Here is a 22,366-nt window from a genome sequence, read left to right as displayed (position 1 = left end):
CCAGAGGCTGGGGACATGTTACCTTCGTTAGTGGTTGGCATCTCCTCTTAGGTTTAAGATGCAAAACAAAATCTAGAGCCACCTTGCCAAATTCTCGGAGCAGGAAGCCTGCTTGGCACTGTCACTCGGTGAGTGGCCACTTCTCCAGTCCCTCATCCAAGTGGCATCCAAGCTCAGGGACGTCACCTGGCCCGGGAAGCTGGTTTCGGCTGCCCAACCCCAGGTATGGGGGCCTCCCCCTTCCTCTCCAAAGCGCGCTGTAACCCTTCCCTTCGAGGAGGAGCAGCAGCAGGCGGTGTCCTTTCCCAGGGGCCCTGCGACCCGCAGTGCTGCTCGGCTCATGTGGCTTCGGAGCTGGCTCGCCCTGGGCGCTGGGATTCAGACCGTGTTCTGCCCAGAGTCAGGCTGCAGGCTCGCTCATCAGCCTGAGCTGGACGGCTGGCCTGGCCCTGGTTCCTCCCCGGGGGCCAGCAGCCCCGGAGCTTGCTTTCTGCACGCCCGTGGGATGCTGTGAGGCCAAAGGAGGGCGTCTTCCGGGCGCTGTCCTCGTGTTGCTGATGCAGATTCTATCTGCTGCCATCTCGAAGCTGCTCCCAGAAGCCCGGCTCCAGAGTGCAGAGCCCCAGGCTGGCTGCCAGGCGCTACCCCCCTGGGGCTGCCCGACAAAGCGCCCCAGCAGAGCCTCACACAGCAGTGATTGACTCCCTCCCTGCTCTGGAGGCCAGGAGTCGGAGATCAAGGCGTGAGCAGGGCTGGTTTCTCCGGAGGCGGTGACGGGGAATCTGTCCCCTCCCCTCCTCCGGCTCCCAGGGTTTGCTGGAGGCCCCGGCACCGTGTGCTCGGTGTAGGGATCACTCGGATCTCGGCCTGCACCCCCACCTGGCACCCTCCCCCTGCGTGCGTGTCTGTCTCTGTGTCCACATTTCCTCTTTTGTGAGGACCCCCGTCACAATGGATTGGGGCCACCCTACTGCAGTATAATCTCCTCTTAACTAAATATATCTGCCCAAACCTATTTCTGGAACTTCAGCACATGAATTTTTGGACGGGTGGATGGGGATGCAATTCAGCCCATAGCAAATTCTGCCACCACAGAGGCTCCGTGGCCACGTGGGACGCCCCATGGCCCAGGCTGGGGAAGGTGGGGGTGCCTGAAGGTCTTGAGAAGGCCATGATCGTGCTGACGGAAGGATGGGGGCCGTGAGGGTCTATCCGCAGCCAGGGGACTCCAGGCGAGAAACACAGAGACCCACGCGGCAGATGGATGTCACCCTGGGTGGGGGACTGTGTTCTCATCTCCGATGACAGCAGTCCTCGCGGGACTGAGCTAATTTGCCACCGGTGAACTTCTCACATGTGCTTGAAGCATCATCTATTTACCTGTCAGCCCCATTCTCACCGCATTGCCATCTGAGCCCGGCGCGGAGCGGCCCTCTGTGCATATTTACTCCACGTCTTCCATGTGTCGTCAGCCCCTGGGCTGCAGGAAACGTGGATCGGACCCGGGGGCGTCTCCGGGCTCCGCGAGGGGACTTCTGAGCGCGCAGAAGTCATTCCTCCCGGTTCACACGACTGCCAGGCTGGGCTGGCGGGCAGCCTTCGGGGCTCTGCCGGGCCGAGGTCTTGTTTCCCTGGCTCTTGCAGAAGCGGAGGGTGTGTCCAGAACCTAGGGATTTGATTCTGGCGTTTTCTTCTCTGTTGTCTCCTCCATCCCTGCCCCCCACCCCCACCCCCCGTAGAAAACGGACTTTCCTTGCTGAGTTTCCAGCTGTGCAACTACAGCATGACCCGAAACGTCCAGAAGGTGGAGGCTGTGCACACATCGCACGTGACCTACGCTCCCTGCGGTGGGTGGGTCCCGTGGAGGAGGTGCCCCAAGACCGAGTACAGAACTCAGTACCTGGCCGTGGACGTCCCGGAGCCCAGGAATGTGACCGACTGCTGTCGGGGTTATGAGCAGCTGGGCCTCTACTGCGTCCTGCGTGAGTCCAGGATGGCTGGGTGGGGGGAGGGGAACGGGGCGGGGGGGGNGGGGCGGGAGGGGGTCTGGCGACTCCTGATGAGACCCGGGACGGGCACTGTGCACATCATCAGCCCTGAACTTACTGGGTCCTTCTGGAACTATGGTCCCCAAGCCAGAGCATGCATCAGGATTGTCCAGAGGGCTTGTCCTCCCCCAGATTTTGAACCAGTGTGTCGGGGTGAAGTACAAGTTCCCAGGTGGTGCCGATGCTCCCTGGGGACCCCAATTAGAGACCCTCTGCTTTGGCGCACTGGCTCTCAGTCCCGCTGTATGTTGAAGGCCCTTGGGCAGCTTTAGAACGCCGATGGCTGGGTCCCGTCCTCAGAGACTGTTACAGAGTCCGGCTGGGGCATTGCTGGGGCGTTGGGATTTCTTTTTAAAGCACTCAAGCGATTTGAACACATAGCTGAGTTTGAGAACCATCCCTACAAATCTCTTCTATACTGACAGCCAAGCTTTTCAAAAATTTTTTCATGTTTATTTATTTTTGAGATAGAGAGAGATAGACAGAGACAGAGCATGAGTGGGGGAGGGTCAGAGAGAGAGGGAGACACAGAATCTGAAGCAGCTCCAGGCTCTGAGCTGTCTGCACACAGCCCGACGCGGGGCTCGAACCCACTGACCGAGAGATCATGACCTGAGCTGAAGTCGGAAGCTTAACCAACTGAGCTGCCCAGGCGCCCCTCCCCCACTTTTTAAAAATTTTTGTTTTTGAGAGAGAGAGCAATCTTCTCTTTTTAAAAGTTGTAGTGGAATGCTTTCTTCAACTGAAATTCTAATCTGAGCCCCCATGTGTGAGACAGAAAAGTCCCCTCGCCCCCACCCACACCACCCGGGGCCCCCAAGTCCTCCTCCTTCCTCAGGGCCTTTGGAAGATGATTGGGGCAGTTACCAGGGTGAGCAGTGCGGCTGTGCCCTGCCAGTGTCTGAGTCCTCTTGACATGGACAGAACGTTCCGGAAGACCTCTTCCAGGGGAAAGGATGCAGGCGTGTGCGTGTGGGTGGTGGTGGCTGCTACATTTGAGTAATTACCAGATCTAAATGAGTTTCTGAGCCTCACAAGGCCTCCCCGCCCCACCCAGTCAGAGAGAGGAAGTAGGAAGGATGTGGCTGTAGTGAGTGTTGGGGGGCCACCCCGAGATACGAGGACTGCAGCCTCCTGCGTGCACACGGCAGCACTCCGGGGGTCTGGGAGGGGCATCCCACGTGACCACCCCCGGGGGCCCACGGCCAGCACGGCAGGGGGCTGGGGGCTGGACGCTGCACCCGGGGGCGCCAGCCCCTCCCCGCACAGGGGCTGTGGGGCACGGTTGGTGCAGCCCTTCCAGAAGGCTGCGTGGGCTTGTCTCCCTGAGTCATCGCGAGCATGCCGCTCTCAGGTGGCCCGAAGTGACCTCACAGGCAAGGCCGCCACCAATATAAACCAGGGGCTGGATCTGAGGAGCCCCTTCCTGTGCAGACACCGGCCCCTTTCCCGCTCTCCGTGTCTCCAAGGGCCACGTGCCCGAAGGGAGCTCTGCGGGGAGCAGCTCTCTCCCTGGGGGTGGGGGAGGGGACCCAGTGTTGGCACCTTGGCACAGAGGGTCGGGACCTGGTTAGGTGGCAGGTGAAGGTCGCACTCTTCCCACCTGCTTGCTGTTGTAAGATCACTCGACTAGTGAGGTCACCTGTCCAGGGAGCCAGAGGAGCCCCCCGAGAGCCTGAGCCCCACCAGCCCCCTCCCACTGACTGGTGGTGTTCTGTGCAGCTGCTGCCCTGCTAGGACAGGGAGGGCCGGCGTCCCCTCCCTGCCACCTGCTGTTCATCTTGCTTGCCTTCAACAAGCCGCCCCCCCGCCCCCGGAAATGCCTCTCGTGGGACATCAACCCCACTTTTGGAGTCTTGGAGCCTTTAATTAGGAGCTCACCAGGTGTGGAGAGGGCCAGAACATTCTAGTTAGAGAGTCCCACGGGCAGGGCTCTCTGGGGAGCTGGAGGTAATGGTGTGGCTGGTGTAGGGAGGTGAGGCTGTGGCGGGGGACGGTCTGGGATGAGACGAGGTTGACCAGCAAACCCTGGGGCGGCGGCTGACAGAGCGCTCCAGGCCCCTGAGTCAGAGACAGGACAGGGCGAGGGGGCCGGCACCCCAGTGGGGACGGCCCCAGCCAAGCTCTTCTCCAGCTTTTACTGAGAATCTTATCCACACATTTCAAGGGTGCAGGGGAAGGGGACGCGCAGTTTCTAAAGCAGGGACAAAGCACACTCCTGGCTGATCAGAGGGAGCAGCACTATCAGGGTAGGGACGTGCAGGCAGGTGCGAGGGGCGTGTCGGGGGCGGGGGGGCACATCACCGGAAGGGGGCGGTCTCACTACTTCCCATGAAACATTTAGAGAGTGAGGAACGTGTTGATCCACAGGCAAGGGCCGGCGGAGGCCAGCCTTGACCTTCCAAAGGGGGCCCGGTTTTCCTGGTCTGCTTTGCTGCTTCTGAGCCGGCCGTTTCCCAGGCTGCAAACATTCCTGCCTTCGGTCTTAGCCGGCCAGGCTCTGGGAGCCTCCAGGACCCCCCGGAGGGCGGAGGCCCCTCAGAGGTGGCTGAGTGCGGTTGGGGTCCCCCTGGGCCTTCGAAGGTCATTCCAGCAGCAGTGTGGAGAGGAGGCCGACAGGAGCCTGCAAGGAAGGAGAAGGGGAGGGAAAGGGGTCTTCACTGAGTGTGTCCTTTAGGACAGGCCAGGCGGGCAGAGGCTGGTCACCGGTGGCCAGGAGCATCGCCTTTACGTAGATGGAGGCGCAGGCACGGGAGGCAGGTGACTTGACGGAGGTGGCGTGGACTCGGGCCTGGGGCTCCCCAGCCGCCGTTAGATTTGAGGAAGGGGCCGTGGTGGGGAGGGGGGAGAGCCAAGGTGGCAGGTGCAGGGGCCGGGCACTGAGCGCGGGCCTCTTCCCCAGGAAGGGGTGGGGCCAGGCCTGGGGCAACCCGGCGGCTGCCTGTGGCGGCAACCACTTCTCAACGCTTGCTCGGCTCCTTGGATCGAAGCTGGTTCAGAGATGCCTGGTGACAGGCTGGCTCTTGCACAAGCCTGTGGTAGCCACGGGGGAGCAGCCTGGAGGGCACAAGGTACTTCCTCCGAGTGTGTGTGGCGGGAAGACTTGTGTCTTTGCAAAGAGCTGGGAGTCCTACCCCCCAGGCAGCGGTGAAACCTCAGCCCTGCCTTCTTCTGTCCCCTCTTACTCGGCCACCGGCCGTCTGGAAAGGAAGGCCATTATGAGCACCCAGGCCGTGTTCCCTCCAGTCTAGATGACTTGTTCCGTTATTTCTTTAAGTCCGGCACTGGAGGAGCAACAATCCATCATACGTTACTTACAGGTAATTGTTAATACAATGACGATGGCGAATGCAAGAGCCATGCAGACAATCTGGGAACAGGAAAGAAGGAAGAGAAATTAGCGTACACCCAGGGCTCACAGATGGCCACTGTCAATATCCTCTCGGGGCCTTCATTCAGGGCAGGCCTTCTAGAAAAGCATGGCCACCCTGGCTGAGATTTTTCCTACCGCGCTCTTACCACTTAGCAATGTATCTGGAGCGCCTGTTCTGTCAATAGATGCTACGCTCAGCATGATTTAATGGCCACGTGGCATGGCCTCATGTGGACGGATGTATCAGCATTTACTAAGCAAGCCCCTACCGCTTACAGTCTCGTTTCCAACTCCTTATTATAAAGAGCGCCGTGATGAGTATCATATGGTAGAGACACTGCCGGGTACGGCTGCATGATTCACTCATGATGAATTCCTGGGAGCGTCTCCGCCGATGCCCTCCAACTGCGGACACGGTCTCGGTTCCCGCAGGCTCATGGGAAGTCCCAGGACCCCGAGGGGCCAGCAGCCTCCCCATGCTGATGGCCAGGAAGGACCCCTTTGGGGCAGGAGGTCTCTGAGCAAGGAGGCCGGGCGGGACATCTGTTCCAGAGCCGGTCGGACTCCCAGCCCTGGGGAGAACTTCAGGGTGGATGGAAAGCTCCGGCTGCCTCGCTGAGCTGACTAACCCCGGGTTGCCAGGCACTGGGCAGCCCTGTTCCATTGTTTGTGTTGAGTTAGTGGAAGGAGAAGCAGATTTTTGGCTTTGCACCAAGTTGGAATTGTTGACTGTTCTCTTGGGCTCTCAGTAAGCGGTCCGGCTCTGAGGACGGACGGGGAGTGCCAGCAGCGTCCCGTCTGAGATGAACTTCAACTTGAAATCGCTTCTATTGAGATCAGGCAGCCATTTTTGGAAGCCAGTTTTTCTTGGGGGCCCCCATTGTCCTTCCATTTAAACAAGCCTCTTAGTTTAGCATAGTTGCAGATTTACAGAGAGATGGAAGACAGGGCACAGACCCCATACCGTCTCCCCGGCTCCGCTGATGGTAGCGTCTTCCGTTACCATGGTGCATTTGTCCCAACGGAGGAATCGACATTGAACTAATCACTGTTAGTTCAACCTCACACTCTATTTGGATTTTGCTTTAAAAAAATTGTTGTAATGTTATTTATTTTTGGGAGAGAAAGAGACAGACAGCACAAGCCAGGGAGGGGCAAAGAGAGAGAGAGAGAGGGCGACACAGGATCTGAAGCAACTTCCAGACTCTGAGCTGTCAGCACAGAGCCTGATGCGGGGCTCGAACTCACGAACTGCAAGATCATGACCTGAGCCGAAGTTGGATGCTTAACTGACTGAGCCCCCAGGAGCCCCAGGTTTTGCTTTTTAACCTAATGTCATTTTTTTCTGTCCCAGGAGCCCATCTTACATTTAATCTCATGTCTCCTTAGCCTTGAGAGCATTAGTTTTTACGATGGGAGTGAAAGCAATGAACTTGAGGTCCTTGAATAGTGGCCCTACTGGGATGCTGGTATTTCTACAGCAGTGAGGACCTCAGGCCGCACCGCACGCCCCACTCTCCTTCTCTCCAAAGCCAGACCCAACGAGGCAATGTCTCCAGGGGTTTAGATCACAGCTGCCCTGGGTGACGCACTCCCACGCAAGGAGGGGCCGCCACCTTCTTTCTGTGTGTGGAACATTCTGCAGAGACCACGGGGGAATCTGAGGGCTGTCCTTGGGAACTTGACCCCTCTGGCTCCCCTTCCACATATGACCCCCCCACGTCTCCCAGGGGCGAACCTTCCCCTTTGAGGAGCATGGTTACCTGCTGGCCTTTTCTGCTTTCCTTGGGGTCTGGAGCGCCCGGAACTGCACTTCCAAAGACCTGGTAGGGTGCAGGGCGTTAGGTGAATCTGGGCAGAGACAGGTGGGCTTGTGTGACACCAGGGTGGCTGGAGCCCTCACCCCCCGGGGTGGGCGACAGCTGTGATCACAGGCTCTTCGGACACCTGCACTGGGTCGCACCTTCCCTGGGCCCCTCCCTGTTGCCCCAGCCTCCTTGATCTCTCAACTACTGGGCACCCTTCGTCCCCCGCTGGCCCGAGCCCAGCTGTCCCTCAGGCGCGCAGCCCTGCGGCCTGTGGGGGGTGCCGCCACGGGAGTGTCCCCAGCACAGCGCCTCCCTTGAGGGCAGCGCCCTGGCTCCCCTGGGGTCAGGCTCCTCTCCCTGCCCTTGAACATTCTATCAGCCCGAGCACCAGCACCTTGACTCCTGGCCAGTTCCCTTGAGCCCACAGATTCTCTGGTAGTTTCACCAGGTCTCAATCTTCAAAAGCGCAGCGTGTCTCCTCTACTCCTGGGCTGAGTTCCTATAGGTCGATGTGCATACTGACATGCCTAGTATATAGCAGTTGCTTAATAAACATTGAGTGGGTGAGTGAGCTGCTGGGATGCAGCGCAGCAAGGGGGCCTCTAGAGGGGCAGGGGAGCCCCTGCACTTGGCCTAGAAGGACGGAGACACCGTCTCCGCTGACACCGTCTCCTTCTGGGAACGATTGGTGAGACTTTGTCAAAGTCAGAGCAGGCGGCCTTTGGTGGTGGCTCTGTGGGATGTGGTGAGGCCTGTCCAGCCCGGGACACGGCGCTCGAGCGGGTCACACCGCGTGTCCCTGGGAACCATGGGTGGCATCCAGTGCTGGGAATGCCCGATGCAGTGCCTGCTGCCGACACCACTGACTGCCGATCGCTTTCCCTCCAGCCCTGAATCGGTCCAAGGAGTTTGCCTCGAGGCCCGGGGCCTGCCCGGTGATGGGGCCGGAAGCACCTGCTTCCCCGTGCACACTCGACACAGACTGCCCTGGGCTCCAGAAGTGCTGCCTCTCCTCCCACGGTGCCCACTGTGTGGCTCCCGCTCCCCGAGGTAGGGTCGAAGCTCCGGGCAGGGGGACGCTTGGGCGGCGTGGGTTTCTAGAAGCCGCAGCTCCGGTTTCACCGAGAGCCTGTGGCCACGTGCCTGGGGCACATTCCACTCCTGGGCATTGTCTTTGTCCAAATCTGGCCGCTGAAATCTCAGGGGAGGAGAGCTCACAGGTGCTCCGGGGCGGATTCCCGGAGGGGCAGTGACCTCGATCTCCAGAGTGTGGCACAGGAAAGCCCTGGGTGGGGGGGGTTGGGGCGGTGCTTGCGGGTAGCTGGGCTGTGTCACAGTGCGGAGACCTGAAGCTGGTGACGGGCGGCTCCCGTAGCACCATGGGGACCGAGGACATTGTCAGAGCACTGGTTAGGTGCATGTGTGGCCTGGCCTTCAGGACACACCTATCGGGTCTGGAAAGCTCTGCTCTTGACCATAGGCTGCCCCCAGGGGAACAGGCTGGTCAAGGTTCAGAACTAGGGAAATATATATAAATAGTGTATAGGAGTCATATGCAATGTATGTCACAATGTAGTATCAGTAGAGTATATACTATATTCGTGTGGTATGAAGTCATAGGATACATAATGTAAACGATTATCAGTATGTATCAATTATACTACTACACTGTATACATGAGGTTATATATTATATGTAATACAGCTTTATCCAGTGCACGTTGTATATAGTAATATACTCTAGAGTATATGCAGGATTACATATAACATAAGAGAAGTGAGCGTAGTGGGTGGGGCAGGGGCCCACGCTGTCCCTGGTGGCAGATTTCTTTCTCCGGGGCTCTGCTGGACCCAGCCCATCCCAGGCCTGCGGCTCACTGACACATGTCCTCGCGCAGCTCCAGAGAGGGACCCGGTGACCTTCTGGTACGAAGTGACCGTCCTGGTGAAAATGGCCTTCAAGGAACTGGGGGAGGTAGACCCCAGGCTGCTGAATCACATGCGGCTTCTGTACTCCATGGTAGGTGCGGGCACAGAGAGCCTGGCCGGGGCTCCCTTCCAGGGCAGGCTGCCCGGGGCCGATGCTGGTGGAGGCACTGGGTGGGAACCGAGGGGCGAGGAGGGTCCCGCAGGGGACCGCGGGGACCAAATGTGAATTCTTAGTCTAATTAATTGAACAAGAGCAGCTTTGAAGAGGGATGAACTGTGGGCAGTACAGTGGGCACATAGCAGCGTTTGGAAGCTACCCCCTCAGCGTGCAGAGATGGAGCCCTTAATCGTTGCCGGTCTGTTACTTAGCTACAAGGGTGCCGCAGTGTAGACAGCCTGGGCCCCAGAGCCGACCCTCACGGCCCTCACTCGAGCTCCGTGAGGCTCTAGCTTCCAGCCTTGGCTTCGCATCAGGGAGGGCATCCGGCGAAGTGCTGGACGCTCCCACTTGGGCGCTATCGACGTTTGGGGTCGGTTGACTTTTCACTGTTGGGCTTCCAGCCGTTGTCAACAGAATCACGGCCTCCGTGCACAAGAAGCCAGAAACACGGCCAGCTGTGACAGCCAAAATGTCTAGATGTGGCCGCCTGTCCCCCGGGGGGCAACACGGCTCTTGGAGGAGGCGCCCGTGCAGACACAGACCGTGTGTCCTGACGCCAGCAGGGCCTCCTCGCCACTGGGTGGCTCTCCCAGGTGACGGGCTGAGCTCAGCGCCGGCTTCCTGGGCCAGTGACCTGTGCAGTCACCCCGTGAATAGAAGAGCCCCACCCCTTGGCTTCATGCTCAGCCGTTGCCTCTTGAGATGTCTAATGACTTTTGAGCACGAACTCCCCCACCCCCCGTGCCTTGTGCACTGAGCCCTGAACATGATGGTTTGGTCCCGCCCCTCCGGGGGGGGGGCCCCCGGTGTTCCCCACCTGTGGCTGAGAGTCGCGGTGTCCATCTCAGAGCTGAGTCCCTCGTTGGGGTCTAGACCCGCTGGCAGAGGCGGCCCCAGGGCAGAGGGCGCTCACACTCTGCTTGTCCCGGGTCCTCGAGCAATGTGGCTGGACAGGTGTTCCAAACTGTCACCTTCACCTGGAAACCTCCTTACCTGTCCCAACCGGAAGTGAGTTTGTCTCTTGTTGGCTTGTCGAGGGCCGCGGCCGGCACTGGGCTCCCTGATGCAGGGACTCCCACGAGTCCTGCGCCCGGTCCTGCCTCCCACGTTATGAGCTGTGTCCCCTCCCATCCCCATGAGGGGGTTTCCAGTCTGCCGGGACCCGGCTCTAGCGCCCCCTGAACCGTCCCTCTGCGTCCCCGCGGGGACCTGGGCTGTGTTGGCAAAGCCTCGTCCAGGCGGTCCCGCTGATGGCCTGGCTTCCCAGGGTCCACGCTGACCTGGGGCCTGGGGACTGCGATTTCTGTCTACCTCTGATTCCGTACCTAATTTGGGGTGCGGGTGGGGCTGGGGTCCCGGGGCCACTGTGTCCCCTGGGGTGGCTGTGACACAGCGCCGTGGGCAGGGGGGCCACCCAGCACATGCTTCTCCCCGCCGGCTCTGGAGGCCGGGAGGCCGGCACGGAGGTGAGGCCACGGTCTGTCCCAGACCCCTCTCTCCCAGGTCTGCAGAGCCCCCTCTGTGTCCAGGACACCGGCCGAGAGGGACAAAGGGCCACCATAACTCCCTCATCATAACTAATTGCATCTGCATTAGTTGACCACATACGGTCACATTCTGAGGTTCTGGGGTTCGGACTTCCACACGGGGGTTTTTTGAAGGAGACGCGATTCGAGCCATGACAACTGTGTTGTGTATTTAGGACCTGGTTTGCAGGACGTCTACTGGGATCACGATAGACAGAAATGCCGCCGAGGGTGATTCCTGCAGAGCAGCGTGTGTGTGCGTGTGTGTGTGTGCATGTGTGTGTGCATGTGTGTGTGCGTGTGCAGTTAGTCTTTACCCTTCCGGGCCTCAGTCTCCCCATCTGTCGGATGGGGTGCCCGTCCACCGAGTGACGCTCTGACTCTGGCTTCACAGGTGACCAGTGCCCTGCAGCCGCTGCACCCCTCTGTCCACCACCTGCACTCGGCCAGCGGGGACCCCTCGACCACGGTGTCGCAGCTGCTGCTGGGGCTGCCGTGGCCGGTGCCCGTGGCCAACGTCTCCGCGGCGCTGGACAGCATCGTGAAGCGCGTCTATGAAGTGATCAACGTCCGCGTGCAAGGTGCTGCTTTCCTCCCGTCCGCGGCTCGGCGGCGGGGCGGGGACGGGGCTGCAGGGAGCAGGACGGCCAGGTGGCGGCCGGTCCCACCTGCACTTGCTCCTTCCGGCCCAAACGAGGTTTAAACTCCGAGCTCCCAAGTGCAGGTTTCGAGAAGGGTTTTGGCCCGACGTTGCCCTTCCCCTGGCTCGCTCCCTCCCCGCGTGTCTCCCCCACACCCGCCCCGGGTCCTGACACCCAAGCGCGGCCAGCAAACCCCAGAACGGATGAACCCCAACTTGTTCCGTCAGCTCTCGCGTCCCTCACCGTCCCTCTGGCCGTTTCCCACCTTCGCCAGGGACGCCCTCGGCCTTGGGAGGCCCGTCGGGTACGGCTGCAAAACCGGACTAGGTAAAGCGCACAGAGGTGGCCTTGTTTCTGGAAGACATGATCTGGTCTTCTTTGTTTGCGGTGGGGGGGGGCGGGGTATGTCAGGGGTCGGCCAACATTTTTTGGAAAGGACCACACAGTACATATTTTTGGCTGTGGGCCACACGGCCTCTGTCTCAACAGCTCGGCTCCGGCCTCGTGGCCTGAGAGCAGCCGTGGGCGCTGTGTGAGCAGAAGGCTGGGCCCCGTGGAACGTTCTTGCCCACCACGGGGTGGGGGGGCAGCTCCATCTGCTGCTCCCCAGCTGTGGGGCGATGGTGCTCTTGCTGGTGCAGCTTTTGTGACGCCAAGGGTCACGTGCCAGGGGGGACGTGCAAGGCGAAAGCCCCGGTGATGGCATTTTATCCCCTTCAATATCCATAGATGTTCTTGAAGACGCGCCACGCCGATAGCAGAAGGGCCCGTGTCGTGCGCTCTGACACGGCCCTCGGTCAGAGATCACGGAAGGCACTGTCTTGTGCGTCTAGGTCTGTGGCTCCAGGCCGTGAGGTCAGGCACAGAACAGACTCTGGGCCATCCGTAGGGGGTCGGAGAGAAGCCCCTGGACGACAGTGTGGGGAGAGGCTAAGGGAGGGGGCTTGGTCTAGGCTGGACGCTCTCAGATGCTGAGACTGGGAGTCTCCGGAAATCTCTAGAGGGAGGGGAAGGCCAGCACCAAGAGAAGCCATGACTGGTGAAGAGCTAAAGTCACTCATCTGGCCGAGGGAGCGGGGGGTTCCGCGGGGGACTCTGTGGTCCGGGCATTTCCCGTCTGGCTTGGGGAGAACGCGAAGCGGCCTCGCTCTGTCCCACTTTGTCCTGGCTGCTCCGGGATCGAGGGAGGATCCTTGCCTGAGCTACTGTTCCCAGGGACTGGCTGACGGAGGCCGGTGTCCTGAACGCCAGGAGCAGTGGCTCCATCCTGGCCCAGAAAACTGCCCATGTAGGAAGTTTATTCTTGGGCAGGAGATGGGGGCCCCATCATCCATGACCCTTTGGACTCGACACAGCTCCAAAGCGCCTCTCCCAGGCAGCAGCGGCCGCTGGGGTGCACGTGGCCCTCTAGGGAGCTTGTCACGTGCCTGACACGTGGGCCACCTGCTTGGATGGAGGTGCCTGCCCCGTGGGCCCCGGGACTCTCTAAGACAGGGCTCCAGAAGCGACCCAGGGACCCCTCCCCAAGCTTCTTCAGCCCATGGGACACCTGTCTGGAGGTTAAGGCGAGTGACAGGGGGGTCATGGCTGTGACGAGTGTCCCCCGTATCCTGCTGGTCACTAGATGTCAGTGGGTGCTTGTTAGATGAACTCGATGCCTGCTCAGGAGGGAGCGGTGTTTGAACGTGGATGGCCCGCACCAGTGCGCCCGTCGCCCCGAGCCGCACCTTGTCTGCCCAGAAGCTAAGCCGCATGAGTGGGGGTGAGCCTCTGGGCCCTCCCAGCTTGGGGGGGCATGGCAAAAGAACCTTTCCAGGGAGGGTCCGCAGGCCACAACACCCCTCCGGTCTTGCACAGGGGCTCTGGTGGGCTCACGCTCGGGGGAGGGGCAGTATTCTCTAGTGTTCCTGATCTCAGAGCCGGCCGGCTGCCCTTCGATTTAGTGAATGTCCGTTTATGTGCACTGACCGCGCTGGGTGTACGTGCGAATAGGCCCCGGCCTTTGCTTTCTGGAAACTCAGTAGAGAACATGCCAGATGCGAGCCGGGCATGGCACATAGAGAAGATGCCTGTGTAGCTTCTTGTTTAAATCGGGGCCCTTCCGAGTGCAGAGGACGTGATCGACACTTATATGGGCCCACAGGAGTGACCTGAACTGGCCCCGTAATTGCACAGTCAACCCAGGTGGCGCTAGTAAGCAAGTGCCTGGCTCTGGTCCAGGAGGGTCAGGCGGGTGACAGGTGCTGGGACCAGGGTGGGTGACAGGTGCTGCATTGGGTCAGGGGAGGTGACAGGTGCTGCGCTGGGTCAGGGGGGTGGCCAGTGCTGGGTTTTCTAGTAAGAAGTAGCTGTGGGTTGACAGCGCTGTGGAGTCGGTCAGCAGAGAGCTGGGATCCGGGTGGCAGAAGGCGGTGGGGAGAGGTGGGATCAAGGCACCCGTGGAGACAAGCACTTGAGGCTCATGGATTAATTCGATGGAGGGGAAGAAGGGGGATAAGGCAGCATCTGCTGTGCTGGTTAAACCACGAATGGGTGGGGACCCCTGGGTGAGTCGGGAAAGGCCACGGTTCTTAGCATTGATGGTAGTAGTTTAAATTGAAATGGAGATGACGTCGAGGGTCCAGGCCAGGTGCTGACCGAGGTGGGTATTTGGTGCGGTAACCCCGAGGGGGCCACGCTGCACATGTAACCGGGGCATCAGCACCCAGATGGCACAATATGGGCATGGCTGGGAGAAGGGATGGGGCCTTGGCTGAGGGACCCTGTTATTTTGGAGTCCGTGCTGGAGGAGGTGCTGACAAATAGCCAGGGTGAGGCAGGAAGCATGGCAGGAAAGAAGGATCCGTCCCTCCAGACGTGCACCACGAATACCTGGAGGAGGCGTGGCCTCTCAGGAGACGCCAAAGTGCATTCGTGTGCCGGTGGGGACAGACCCCAGTGCATTCTTGCAGCTTTGGGACCACTTCGAGCCTTCCTTCTTAGGGGCCTGCCCTTGGCATGTCTTCTCCCACTCCCCGCAGGGCCCCCCCAGCTGGGGACGATGGTCATCTGCAGCTACTCTGCTGTGTGGCTCGGGGTGGGGGCGGGGCACAAGGCCGGCAACCTGCTGGGCCGTCTGCAGGTGGCCAGGCGGCAGGTGCAGGTGCCCAGTGGGCAGCTGGGATGGTGAGTGGGAGACGAGCAGCTGGAACAGCCAGCTTGCATGGAGGGGGTGGTGGGGGTCAGGTCAACCTCATTCATCCATCCATCCAACCATCCAACCATCCATCCATCCATCCATCCATCCATCATCCATCATCCATCATCCATCCGTCATCCATCCAACCATCCATCCATCCATCCATTCATCCATCCATCCATCCATCAATTCATTCATCCATCTATCCATCCATCATCCATCCATCCATCCATCCATCCACCCATCCATCCATCCAACCAACCATCCAACCCATCCATCCATCCAGCCATCCACCCATCCATCCATCCAACCAACCATCCAACCATCCATCCATCCATCCATCCATCCATCCATCCATCCATCCATCATCCATCCATCCATCCACCTATCCATCCATCCAACCAACCATCCAACCAACCTTCCATCCATCCATCATCCATCCATCCAACCATCCATCCATCCCCCCATCCATCCATCCAACCAACCATCCAACCAACCATCCATCCATCCATCCATCCGTCCATCCATCTGTCCGTCCATCCGTCCCATCCATCCATCCATTCATCCATCCAACCATCCATCCACCCATCCATCCATCATCCATCCATCCAACCATCCAACCATCCGACCATCCATCCATCCGTCCGTCCATCCGTTCGTCCATCCATCCATCCATCCATCCATCCGTCCAACCATCCGTCCATCCAACCATCCATCCATCCATCCATCCATCCATCCATCCATCCGTCCATCCATCCATCCATTTCCATGGGCAACACTCTCTAATGAGTGCCTGCTCTGTGCCAGGTACTGTTCTAATGCGTCCTTCAGTGCCCAGGAGCCCTTGTTCCCTTGGCTCCCATTTCAGTGGGGAAGAAGACACAGAGGTGGACAAATAAACACCAAAGGTGGGGAAGGGGTTAGGCCACCAAGACCAAGGAGAGCAATGGGTCAGGTGGGGTCTGGGGGGGCAGTCTCAGGGGCGGCGGCCCCTGGACAGCATGACCTTTGGGCAGAGACCAGAGTGCCGTTGGAAGTGGGCTGGGAAGGGAGGGTGTGTGGCTGACTGACAAACCCCAACGGTGTCGGCATCCTGATCCTGTGATTCTGTCCCTTACCTGGCAGAAAGGACTTTACAGATGGGGTGAGCTAAGGGCCTCGAGGCGGGGGGGATCTTGGATTGTTTATGGGGGCAGAGTCACCACTGGGTCCTCACAGAGGGGGGCAGAGCCGGGGAGAGGAGGCAGTCAGGGGGCTCCCTGTGAGGAGCACAGCCCTGCCCACACCTGCGTCGTAGACTTCCGACCTCGGAGCCGAACGAGTGGGCCTCTCTTGCTGTAGCACTGCTGTTGTGCTCGCTCATTACAGCGGCCCCAGGAAGCCCTGACACGGGGAGAGGCTGGGCCCCAGCGCAGGTGCGCGCACGGCGGAGTCCAGGAACGTGGAGGCCGTGGGGATGGAGCGCGGCGGAGGGGTGGGGACGAGGGGGCGGGACCTGTGCAAGGTGGTAAGGCCACAGAGAATCTTCATTCTTCTGGAAACTTGTAGACAAGTATCAGCACAGAGAGGAGTGTGATGAAATCCGCTGCTCCCCCTGGGGACCCCCTCTGCTCCCTCTGTCCCCCTCGGCTGCCCACCCCCTGCCCCATTATTCAGAACCCTCTTCACCATGTCGCTTCATCTGTCAGTGTTCCAGGATGTATCTCTAGGGCATGAGGGCAAGAGATTGTTTTAAATTTTTTAAAACGTTCATTTATTTTTGAGGGACACAGAGACACAGAGCATGAGCAGGGGAGGGGCAGAGAGAGAGGGAGACACAGAATCCGAAGCAGCTCCAGGCTCGGAGCTGTCAGTGCAGAGCCTGACGTGGGGCTTGAACCCACAAAGTGTGAGATCATGACCTGAGCTGAAGTTAGATGCTTAACTGACTGAGCCACCCAGGCGCCCCTATTTACTTATTTTAACATTTATTCATTTTTGAGAGACAGAGACAGAGCATGAGGAGAGCACAAGCAGGGGAGGGGCAGAGAGAGGGGGAGACACAGAATCTGAAGCAGCTCCAGGCTCCCAGCTGTCAGCACAGAGCCTGACGTGGGGCTCGAACCCACAAACTGTGAGATCATGACCTGAGCCGAAGTCGGACACTTAACTGACAGAGCCCCCCGGCGCCCCTATGCCCTTTCCCCTTTAAAGGGACATCACAGTGGGGTCCCTCTCTCTGCTCATAATAATGACAGGGCCAAGAGCTGCTTCTCACTGTAATAAGCGCTTTATGGTCTCACCTGGTGAACCCTTAGAGTGCCCCCAGGAGGCACCTGGCCCTCTTGCACTCACTTCCAGAAGAGAAAGTCCAGGTAAGGGAAGGTGATGATTGGTAGGAGGTCCCAGAGCTGGTTCTCACAGACAACCCAGCCCCGTCCATCACCCAGGGCGACCTTCCCTCGCGGCGCTCTGGCTGGAGGGCACAGCCCTGATTTTGGATTTCTGGCTGGAGGGCTCTGCTCCCGACCCAGAGCCACCACGGGGCATCCTCTGGGGACTGCAGTGACACGGCCTGCGTGGCCCAGTGGCCGTGCCCCGTGTGGAGGGTCAGGGGGTGACTAGCATTCTAGGTGGTGGGACTTTTCTCTGCTGATGCAGCGCCTGACTGGGGTGATGATTGTAAGTCCTTGTTTACTGACTCCTCCCGCTCTGCTGTGAGTGAGGGGCAGAGGCTGTGAGCCACCGCGGGGAGGGGGCAGCCCCCAGCAGCCCTTGAGCAGCAGGAGGCGCACAGTCCTCTCCACTGGAACCTTCCATCTGGCGGTGGGTGAAGGTCCGTGGGGCGGGGAGGCTGTCTCCTGGTCACCGCCAATGCATCCCTGCACTTGGCAAACAGTAGGCACTCAACACAAATTTATTATGAGCGGTGACCATGCCTAGGGTTCCTGGATGTCAAAAAATGCACCTTCCAGCCTCACTTCTGGCAGCAAAACGCTCCCCCGCCATGCCCCCTGACTTTGGGGTCTGATTCGGCATCAACACCTCCCTCCACGTGCAAGTGTGCCTGCAAAGCCCTGCACAGAGCCTCCCGCGACCGTCCTCTGTCTCCGGGGGAGAACCCCGTGCCCCAGCGAGCATAGACGGGTGGAGTATGGGCACTGAAAATCCTCTGGCCGTAACCCGAGAAGACCGCGGGCTCTGTTTACCCGCAGGGATCTTGCCAGCGAAGCTCTGCCACGCTGCTCAACACCATGAGTGACAAGGTTCCCTCGAGATCGGGGCCGCTGGAGAGCGAAACCTAAGTAGGGAAAACTGCACCGCCCTGACCTCCCTTCTCACGGTGGGGGTGGGGGGCGGGGAATGCACACGGCGCTTCCAGATCAGAAAGGCAGAGTGAGCCCAGCGGCGCGTTGCTAAGAGAAGCAGCATGTGTTTTCCATTTGGAAGCTAACACACATGAGCAATCTTCTGGAAAGGTTTGGAGGCAGAGACCCATGGAAAATACAGCACGAATCTCAGATGCTGTTCCTGTGACGTTAGTCATCCAGTTAATGATGCTCTGGGCAGCCGGATTCCTGCACCAAACAACAGCCATCAGAAGGAACCTCGTGGTTCCCCACTTGACATTCCAGGAACATGGTCTGTTTTCAGAATCAGGTGGAACTGTGCTCAGGGTCACCCTAACCCCCTCCGACACGGTCTCCTTCCCAGCCGGCGCCTAACGGCTGTTTGGCTCCGTAAAGAAACATCTCGAGAACCTGCGGCTTGGCCAGGGCCGGGCTGCCGGCTGGAGAGGCGGCCAGGGCTGGCGGGAAGCAGCCATTCAGGTTCACGGATGCCAACGCTCCTCATCAGCAGGCAGGCTTCCGACAGCTGGGCGCTCAGAACCTCGGCGGAGTCCTCAGCATTTCTACCTTTACAAGGGTCAGGGGTCAAGTTGGCAGGCTGGAGGGGAAAGGGGAACAGAGGCTGACCCGGGAGGTCAGGGACAGGGGGCGTTCCCGGCAGCACCCGATCCGCTTCTCCAGAGATGGGTCAAGGTTGCCCAGAGGAAACGAACTTCCAGACCCAGGGACGCAGGGACTTCGAGACTCATGTCGGGTCCCGGATCTGGCTCACGGCTACAGGATGGGGGAGACCTCAGGGCAGCGGTTCCCTCGGATCGTGCAGAGTTAAGAAGCGGGCATTGTTTTCTAGGGCCACATTTTCAGAGGGACATTGGACAGCCTAGGACAGAGGTGAGGTGTCCTGCTAATGAAAGACAAGAATCCGAGTCATTGGGAAGACAGAGGAAAGAGGTAGAAGGACCTTTTCCGTTTAAAATGGCTCCGGGTCTGTCCCATGGAGGTGGGATTAGCCTTCGAGCGTGAGAGGTGCAGCAGCGCATGTAAGAAGCTTCCCCCACGCGGGCCTGCCCAGCTGGGAGCTGCCTGGAAAGCAGCTGAAGAAGGGCCCACCTCCTGGGTGGCCGTGACAAAGCGCCACGGGCTAGGTGCCCAAAATCACAGCCTGTGACCCTCTCGCCGATGTGGAGGGCAGGAGTCCGGAATCCGAATCAGCCAGCCCAGGTGAGGGCGTCGGCAGGTGCCTCTCCGGAGGCCCCGGGAGGATCCGTGCCGTGACTCTCCCGCTCAGCGGTGGCTCCCCGAGTTCCGTGGCTTGTGGGCACATCATCCCATCTCCGAGGCCATGTCTTCGGTCTCCCTCTGCTCACTCCTCGTGTGGGCGTGTGTGTATGCGCGTGTGCACGCGTGTGTGTGCGTGTATGTTCGTGTGCGTGTGTGCGTGTGCGCGTGCGCAATCCNCGAGGCCATGTCTTCGGTCTCCCTCTGCTCACTCCTCGTGTGGGCGTGTGTGTATGCGCGTGTGCACGCGCGTGTGTGCGTGTATGTTCGTGTGCGTGTGCGCGTGCGCAATCTCCTGATGCTCTCATGTAAGGACTCGGGAAAGCATTTGGCGTCAGCCCCTCTAATCCCCCATAATCTCGTCTCCAGATCCTCCACCTGATCTCACCTGCAAAGACCCTTTTCTCTCTCTCTCTTTCTTTTTTTTAAATTTTTTATTGTTTTATTTCTGAGAGACAGAGAGAGACAGTGTGAGCAGGGGAGGGTCAGAGAGAGAGGGAGTCACAGAATCTGAAACAGGCTCCAGGCTCTGAGCTGTCAGCACAGAGCCTGACGCAGGGCTCGAACCCACAAACCACAAGATCATGACCTGAGCCGAAGTCGGACGCTTAACCGACTGAGCCACCCAGTCGGCCCTGCAAAGACCCTTTTCTCAAAGAAGGTAGCATTTCTAGGTGCTGGGGATTAGGACCGGCTGTCTTTGAAGGTCACTGCAGTAAGCTACCCAGCTGGGACGGACAGCAAGTGACCTTTGTCTTTACTTGTTGGACAGCTTTGCCCTTTACTGGCTACTTGACCTTTCCAGGCCTCAGTTTTGTCCTCTGTAACATGGGTCCCTAGTAGAGCCATCGGGTAGTGTTGTTGGGAGAACTGAATGGAAAACCGCCCGGTGCACATGGCACTCGGCAAATGCGGGCCCTTCCGGCTTCACTGACGGCCGCGTGGCGCACGACCAATGCCGTGGGAGGGGGGCTCAGAGCGCGCTGTGAGCGCCCCCGCGGCCCCGAGGCCCTGCCGCCGCTGCAGTGCAGGCCACGCTGGCTGGGGCGTTGGGGTGCGCGTGTCTGGTGTGGGAACTCAGCGTCGTTTCCGTCAGTGTCTGTGGAGAAGCCGAGTGTGCAGTGACGCTCGATAAACATCGAACCGCACGAAGTTACCGCGGTGGTTGGTCAAAAAGGGGTGAATGTGGACAAGTGCAAATAGTTCCGCGTGTTCGAGTGCAGAAAGAGCCACACAAATGCTCGCGGCAGCGTTCATTACCCTCGCGGGGAGCCCCCCAGGCCCCCAGACTCTCTCTGCTGCAGGAGCGCTGGGCTCATAGCAGCTCAGAAGGTTTCACAGGTGTTCAAAACAGCTGGGTCGGCAGCGCCTTGCCCCGGGGACCTAGGGACCCGCTGGAGTCCTCACCGAAGCGTGGCTGCGTCTCTGGCCGGCCCGGCGCCCTTCCGGACTCTTCCTGAGCCCCATTCATCAGGCGCCACTTCAGAGACATAGGGGCAGCCCTTTTCGTTTTAATTCCTTTCAGTGTAGAGGTCTGTCTACACAGGGTGCCTGAGTGGCTAAACACCTGGACAGGGACCGGCCACTCGCTGCCCTGCATCAGGTGTGAGTCCCGAGGGCACCGAGGAGAGGGGGTCACAGCCTCGGGAGCGGCTGGGCGCTCCTGCTCAAACCCTCGGCCTCGGCCTCAGCCCCGCTTCACGGGGGTTTCGTGGTCGCCCACACTGAAGAAAGCGCGTGGCACTGCGTGGCCTGCCTGCGTGGAAACACCCGTGCCCTGAGCAGAGTTTTGGAGAAGACGTGGTGGCCCTTCCTCGCCTCCCCCACGACACCCTTGTTGCCGAGGTGCAGACTGAGCGGCCGCGCTTGTTGGGAGGTTGGGCTGGGACGTCTTTTTGATCTCAGGGTTGCAGTGACAGGGAGGTGGGGGTGAGGCCCACAGTCTCAGGCCCCAAGGCCTGGCCGCCCCTCGGCCAAAGCACGTCTTCCTTTTCTTGCCACAAAAAAAGCATCAGAAAGGAAGAATAACCGCGTCCCCATCCGTTCGTGAGAAAACACACAGAAAAGGACGCGACAGTTCATTGAAAAAGACAGAAGCGTCTTCTTCAAGGTACACGCCACCTCCCACGCGCGCGGAGCTGGCAGGAAACAGTGAGCAGTGAGATGGGCGCCGATCGTTACAAGAAGGGCAGGGAGGAAGGGCTGGGCTCGACCGGTGTGAGCGTCCAGTGGTCCAGGGGTTTAGATCCACCTGCTCGGGGGTCCGGTGGGGGCTCGGTGGTGAAGCACACTCACACGGGGTCTGTGACTTGATGACACGGCAAGGCTGAGTGAAGGACGAGAGTGGGGTACGACACTTGATCTGAGCCTCCTGGAAGCCAAGGCAAAAAGGGAAACGGGCTGAATTGTGCCAGCTTTTGTTTTTGATGGAGAGGAAGCACACGCACTTGTCCAGAAAGACGGAACGTTGTCACACTACTAGAAAGCACGTGTCCTAGGAATCCTTATGTGAAAGGCTTTGGGGGAACTTCAGACACTTTGTGATTATTTTTTCTTTACTTTGGGCTTTCAGAAGATTTTTAAAAAAACCTTCATGGCTTGTTTGTTATAGAACTTGGACTCTGATGTAAAACTTAAGGAGACTAGACTAAGGGCCACGTACTTTTTATAGAATTCCTGTTTCCCAAAGAGAGACCGACTTCTCTGTAGGTCTGTTAACTGGCTGTTACGTTAGAGTATTGTTCCCTGAAGCAGGGATTTCGACAGGGACACATGAGGAGCCCAGCCTGACTGACTCCTGACTCTGGCTTCCCTCCGAGCCGTCGCTTCAGAGCGATGAGCGAGCCCAGCGGAAGTCCTCAGGCCGATGATCACATGCGAGTGAGTCAGGACATGTGGGCCCTTTGAGCGGGGTCAGACAGCACTTATAAAAGCAGCACAGCAAGAGCAGGCCCCGTGCTCACCGCGTGGGCAGCCGGAGCAAAGCACCACAGCCCGGGCGGCCTAAACGACAGACACCCATTCCCTCCCAACCCTGGGGGCTGAAGTCCCCGATCCAGGCGCGGACAGCACTAGCGCCTCCTGTGGCCTCTCTCCC

At 59.4% G+C, this 22,366-nt stretch overlaps 1 protein-coding gene across 1 annotated transcript in view; it reads left to right on the top strand.

Moving 5' to 3' along the window:
• Positions 1-22,366, top strand: part of UMODL1 (uromodulin like 1) — a 62,123-nt gene that overhangs the window by 1,595 nt on the left and 38,162 nt on the right. The window contains exons 2-5 of the mRNA XM_077755372.1: positions 1,740-1,982; positions 8,118-8,279; positions 9,127-9,248; positions 11,238-11,424. Coding sequence (XP_077611498.1) covers positions 1,740-1,982; positions 8,118-8,279; positions 9,127-9,248; positions 11,238-11,424 — 714 coding nt within the window. The remainder of the gene's footprint in view (positions 1-1,739; positions 1,983-8,117; positions 8,280-9,126; positions 9,249-11,237; positions 11,425-22,366) is intronic.

This window comes from Crocuta crocuta, unplaced genomic scaffold (genome assembly GCF_008692635.1).
Source record: "Crocuta crocuta isolate KB4526 unplaced genomic scaffold, BGI_CrCroc_1.0 scaffold675, whole genome shotgun sequence".
Lineage (NCBI taxonomy): Eukaryota > Metazoa > Chordata > Mammalia > Carnivora > Hyaenidae > Crocuta > Crocuta crocuta.
The sequence above is the reverse complement of the archived record's forward strand: the minus strand, read 5'-3'. Positions and strand labels throughout refer to the sequence as shown.